Raw genomic sequence first — 6,078 nt, forward strand, 5'->3', positions numbered from 1 at the left:
GGTGTAATCACGTAACTATTTCCGCAGTTAGCGAAATCCTCCGAGGCCTCTTCCTCCCCGTCTCGAACACGCTGGTCATTGTTTTGGGGGATCAGCAGAAAGTTGAGTGAAGCGACACATTTGCTTCTCAAGAGCAGGAAGAATATTGTGGATCATCACTCAGACTTTAAAGAAGCAAGTGTCTTGTTTAAAGTTGGAGCTGCGAGGAGCCGGAGCCCCCACCCACCCACCAGCAGCATCGTAGGAAACTCCAGGGGCCCCTGCTCTTCCTCCACAGTGACGGCACTTCATCACACGGACCGCTCCGCTCTTCCTCCTCCTCCTCTCTGCCAGAGTGATGTAGGTTCACGAGAATGGGGAATCACCTTCCAAGGAGAAACACACACACACACACACTCACACACACACAGCTCCTCATTGGGAGATGAACAGCTGAGAGAAGAGCTCACGCTGCACTTTGGATAACATTTCCCCAGGCTGAAGGTAAGACCTTTTTCTGCTGTTTTGATTTGCTCGTGCATGTCGTCTGGACGTGCATGCTCCTTGTTTGTTGGTTCGCTTCTTGAGGATAATTCTTTCCCAAAGCTTTTTTTTTTTTTTTTTACAAACATTGTAACGCGATCTCCTGCTGATGTCAAAGTTAGCCGACTTTAAAAACTGAAGCGTACTTTTGGGAATAATTGGGTCTAATAATGTGGGATTTCGATTCTGCAGCCAAGCCACAGGTGGCCAGCGGCATCCTCTGGGGACGCAACAGAGCTTTAAAATCAGAAAACTCCTGACAAATAAGGAAACCTAATATTGTATGATTTAGTTTATACTTGACTGTGAGTATTTCAGAGCTCTGTTGGACTAAATCAGCCCGGCCCGCGTGTTTCTTTTCAAACATCATGATAAATTCCCTCCACCTGCCCCGCTGTTTAATTTCAGATTAGATTAGCGCCCCTGCTGCCGTGACCTAACATCTTAGCAAAATAGAAAAGAAATGCACCAGCGTGGGTTTGGAGCACGATAACGAAGGAGACCTTCCGCCGGTGAGCAACATTGTCCATAGAAAGCAAGGCCGCGGGTCCATTAGCGCAGAATGCTACCAGTCAGCCAGACTCTGGGAAATCTCAGAACATTGTCATGGTCCGCGTGCAGCCAGCAGGGCCGGCTGACCTGGAGCAAGGAGTCCCTAAATCCCATTCCTCTGTGTGTGTGTGTGTGTGTGAGAGAGAGGAGGGTAAACACAGTTCAAAGAACACATTAGAAGCCAAGACAAGCAATAAATGTGTTTTGGATTTCTCTGGCCGAACGCCTGGTGCGTATCCGTCCTTCCCATTTATGTCTCCACAATCTTTGAGACATTTCGCCGCTCCCTCGTTTATTCTTTTAAATTCTCGCTTCTGTGTCGTGGGTCTTTTTTTCCTCGAGGAAGAAAACCGAAGAGCCCGCGATTCCTCGCCCCTCGTCGCTGACACTTCAAAAGAGGAGGAATAACAGGCGTCCGGGTCACCTGATTGGCGGGGCCTTAACATGGGACGAGCTCCTGACCTCACTGACTCACGGTACTTTCTCTGATCCATTTGCCACCCGCGTGTTCACAGACAGAACCACATTAAGGTCTAAATGTCAAATAAATGAGCGCCTTTCAGTTTGGGGGCGTTGCTACACTGGGCTGCGATCACACTGGCCCCCTTTAACAAAGCACACTTTATATTCAGCCGTGTTCCACGTTAGCATTAGCATTTTGATAGGGTTTGTCTCTGGAAGGATTTTGAACACACACCAAGTTAAACAAACCTTAACTGTAGCAGCGTCACACAGTGCGTCAGTGTTGGAACAAAATAGGAGTGTGTGGAAGTGGACCCACACAGGCTTCCATAGTGTGTTGCTCAGCTCCTCATCATCTCGCCTGTGGCTACTCAGCTGCCAAAAGTCACCAGAGTAAATTACTAAAAACTGTGTTTTTGGACTTGAACCACAAAAAGAAACCAGAAGGATGAGATTGTCCTTGAATAAGTGGGCCAATTTGTGCTCACAGACCTGAAGACTATAAATACACCTTCTTCTGAATTGTTTCTCCTCCTGACACTTTTCCTGCCAGGTGTCGTATCCGCACTGATACCTCAAGGTTTTTCATATCTGGGCTTTTCCAGGAACATTCGGGTTGCTTGGAGCACGTTTCCGTGCACGCTCATACGGTGCCTGTCTAAAAGGACTTCCTGTTTATGCTCAGCTGTATCCTGACTGAGAGCCTGGACTCGGATCTCTGACGCCACATCCTGGAGAAACGAGGGAGAAAATGCGTTGCACCACCCTCCTGGCCCTGCTGACGGGGGTCATACTTTACCTGGTGATGGGAGCGCTTGTTTTCAGCACCCTGGAGTCCCCCGATGAGCGTTTGGCATACACAGACCTGCTGGCTACCAAACACACCTTCCTTGATAACAAGAACTGTGTGACTGAGCTGGACTTCCACAGACTTGTGAAGGTACCACTGGAAACACTCTGACTGGGAATTAGTCGGGGATCCGTTTTAACCGATCGAATCGAACGCTCTTTTTTTTTTTTTTTTTACATAAAAGAACCCTCTTATGGTCATATCAATTCCACCTCACTGCAGGGAGTGGTGTCCGCAGTGGAGGCGGGCCTGGACGTGAACGGCCTTCCTGAGAACTTCACCAGCCACTGGGACCTGTCCTCGGCCGCCTTCTTCTGCGGTACCATCATCACCACCATAGGTAGGACTCGCTTTGATGTTCCCCGGCTTTGAAAGACTCTTCAGTGGAGATTTGTGTTGCCTCCAACGACCCTGTGATATAACGACATCATTCGCTCAGACGTAGCAGCTTGAGCCGCTGAAATGGTTGGTTGTCCGGCCCAGATCCGAGGGCGGCGTCATTCAAAGCTGCTTTGCTACCAATGAAAGCGGGTCCAGACGTGGTTCCTCTGCCCTCGCAGGGTTTGGATGAACAACAGTGACTGAGCTTTGTGACTTGCCTGTCCCCAGGGTTTGGGAACCTGTCTCCTCGGACCTGGTACGGACAGTTGTTCTGCGTGTGCTACGCCCTGGTGGGCATCCCCTTGTTCGGCATCCTGCTGGCCGGCGTGGGCGACCACATGGGCACGGTCCTGAGGCGAGCCGTGGCCAAGATCGAGACCCTCTTCCTGGTGAGAACGGTCTGCCTGAACCAGGAACCGACCAGGATTTTTGCCAGATCTACAAAATCCCGCAACAGAACCTTTTTGATTCCCATCTTTGTGCAGCATAATTACACTGAAGCAGAAGAATTTAGCATCTCATCGGTTTCTGGTTGAAGTCTGTGATTATTGTGTAATAACCGCCATAATTCCAAATGCTTTATGTGTTTAGGCAGCGTGTTTAAGGTCAACCTCTCCTCTCGCAGAAGCGTAAGGTCCGGCCGACGACGGTGCGTCTGATCTCAGCGGTGCTGTCCATCCTCATCGGCTGCTTGATCTTCCTCGCCGTGCCCACGTTCGTGTTTCAGAGGGTGGAGAACTGGTCTTTTCTGGAGGCGCTCTACTTCGTGGTCATCACCCTCACCACTGTTGGCTTCGGAGACTACGTACCAGGTGACGGAGGCGCTGAGCCGCCAGAGGTCTGAGCAGGGAGGGACATGGAGAGAGACGTTAGGGGACACGGGAAAAAAGAATTTCACTGCTAATTATCTCGTACACTGGCTGCGGCTCATCCGCCGTCACATGAGAGCTCTAACTCCCATCATGTGACACACAACTACATCATCCCTCATACGTTTTCCGATAAGATCGCTGGCTACTGGGAAGAGGACGTCCCCGTGTTAAAGCACGCGTCGGTCACGTGATCTGTCCTCTCTGAAAGAGAAGCTGCCGACCCTCCGCTGCTGGAGACTCTCACGAGGCGTCTTCTCTGTGTCCAGGTGGGGGCCGGAATGGCATGTTTTTCAAGCCCCTGGTGTTGGTGTGGATCGTGTTTGGTCTGGCCTACTTTGCCTCCGTGCTCACCATGATTGGCAACTGGCTGCGGGTGCTGTCGAAGAAGACCCGGGCTGAGGTGAGGGCCCGATTACTCAGACCGCCTCCATTACAGACAGAGGAGCGAGAACAGGTTTAAACTGGAAGTCCCTCTTTTCTTAGATGGAGGAGTTGAGAGCCCATGCCACAGACTGGACCCAGAACATCCAGAACATGTCCATGGACTTCCGCATCCCCAACCCCCTGGAGTTCAACGACCCTTTCCTCCTGCAGCGCCGGCGCTGGAAACGCAGCGGGCGGCGCCGCATCCGTCGAGGAGCCCAGGTGACTCTGGGACAGTGGGCTCACGGAGGATCGATCAACGGACACCTGCCGAACCACTGGGCCAGCCTCTCGGGCTCAGCGAGCCAGATGGAGATCCGGTCATCTCTTGAGCGAACAAAGATCAGGCCTCAGGTCAGAGCTGGAGGAGCAGGAACACTCCCCAGGATGGGGGCTGGATTAAAGATCGACCCCTCTGCAGGTCTAAAAGTGGAAGGCCGGTTGTTTCCGCACCTGCTGGCTCGCTCCTTCTCCCTGCCCGTTCCCCGTCCCACCGCCAAGCCGGACCCGGTGGGTTCGGCCTTCCACGGAGGTTCCTTCACCGAATCCGAAAGCTCTTTTGACTCGGACGCCTCCTCGGCCTCCTCGGCCTCCCTGTCCTTCTGCGCTCTGCACGGGTTTCAGCCGTGTCAGACCCTGCGCAGCATGGAGGAGGGGGCTCTGTGCACGGCTCAGAACAGCAGCCTCGTTCCATCAGAGGACTATAAACCTGCACCGAACCACGGCTGCAAGCACAAACCCGCCGCTGACGTCCTTCACCGACCCTCTCTCACCCCTTTCTTTGATCCCTCTCACCGGCCGATCCTGCTGCCCTCCCCTCCCCTCAACAGCGCCTCCTCGGCCAGCTGCCAGCTGCTGGATTTCTTCGGAGAGAACTTGGCGTACATCGACGAGTCCTCGGACACCCTGAGCGATCGGAACCAGCCGGCGGCGAGCGAGGACAGGAAGCGGAGGCCGCGGAAACCCAAGAGGAGGAGCCTGAGGAGGGGGCTGCCGCACAGGCAGAGCCCCCTGCAGGCGGAGAGGACCGCCGCTGAGATGCAGCCGCCATCGAACCCCCCCACACCACCCCCTCCGCCGGACTCCTCATTTTCGGACCAGAACCCGACAGAACCGGAGGAAACTGAATCGAATTGAAGGGTTCAAACTCTGGGCTCTCAGTACGTCACATGTAGTTCCCACCTCCAGAATCAGGGATGCTCGTGGGTGTTGATGGTCCGCACAACGCGGATCTCCTAACGTGAGACGTTTACCGTGTCGGGTCTCTTTAGTGACGGTTGTCAGTGCCTCAACAGCGTGTAAAGGGAAAAAACCAAAACGGAAAAAGCAACTATATGACTTTTGCTCAGCTGCTGTGGACGACCTGCGACGTGTCTGGATCCGGTCGGCTCGCCACGTTGACTCTGAGGGAAGCCGCTGCAGCGGGTGGAGCGTTTACCACAACAACAGTAGCATCAAAGTACAGGAAGGCCACCGTCTACCCGGACAGAACCGGGTTTACAGACCTTTCCAGTTGTTTGTCGGATGACGGTGGCCAGAATCTCCGTAACATTCCTTTGATCTCCTCGGGGAGGTTTTGTTATGGGTTAAAGAGTGAAACCGACCCACTGTGCTCCACAGACTGACCCGCATCTCCATCCGCTTGCTCTCGAAGCCTTCCCCTGCCACCTGAATATGAGCAAGAGCAACAACTACACTTCCCTTCAACCTGGATGAGAACAAAGAAAAGAAAACACCTTTTAGCATCACAAACTTTAAGTTAGTCTTTCCTCTGTTTGCAACCCAATAAATCTCTTTGATAGTTTTCATTTGTGCCCCTAATTTAATGTCCGAGCTGCTGCGTAAATGTGACCCATATAACTCCACATAGTTTCCAGCTGCCCTGTAAATGTTAGCAGCTTTTGGAAGATCGGGTAAGCTGCATTTTAACTACAATATCTCAGGTTTTAGCTAAAGTTGGCCATCGTTCTGGAGCCGTTTGCAGGATCAGAAATCTAAATCTGTGGAGTTGAAATG

At 52.6% G+C, this 6,078-nt stretch overlaps 1 protein-coding gene across 4 annotated transcripts in view; it reads left to right on the plus strand.

The window, feature by feature from the left end:
• Positions 1 to 56: 56 nt before the first annotated feature.
• kcnk4a (potassium channel, subfamily K, member 4a) overlaps positions 57 to 6,078 on the plus strand; it is a 6,469-nt gene continuing 447 nt past the window's right edge. The window contains exons 1-8 of one of the 4 annotated variants that reach the window (XM_029847087.1): positions 58 to 483; positions 1,417 to 1,550; positions 2,222 to 2,476; positions 2,609 to 2,726; positions 2,996 to 3,156; positions 3,393 to 3,579; positions 3,906 to 4,039; positions 4,123 to 6,078. The exon at positions 4,123 to 6,078 is cut by the window's right edge and continues 447 nt beyond it. In XM_029847087.1, coding sequence (XP_029702947.1) covers positions 2,288 to 2,476; positions 2,609 to 2,726; positions 2,996 to 3,156; positions 3,393 to 3,579; positions 3,906 to 4,039; positions 4,123 to 5,199 — 1,866 coding nt within the window. In that variant the 5' untranslated portion in view covers positions 58 to 483; positions 1,417 to 1,550; positions 2,222 to 2,287 and the 3' untranslated portion in view covers positions 5,200 to 6,078. The other 3 variants (XM_011610504.2, XM_011610505.2, XM_029847088.1) reach the window with 3 other exon arrangements.

Source organism: Takifugu rubripes, chromosome 14 (assembly GCF_901000725.2).
Source record: "Takifugu rubripes chromosome 14, fTakRub1.2, whole genome shotgun sequence".
Classification (NCBI taxonomy): Eukaryota; Metazoa; Chordata; class Actinopteri; order Tetraodontiformes; family Tetraodontidae; genus Takifugu; species Takifugu rubripes.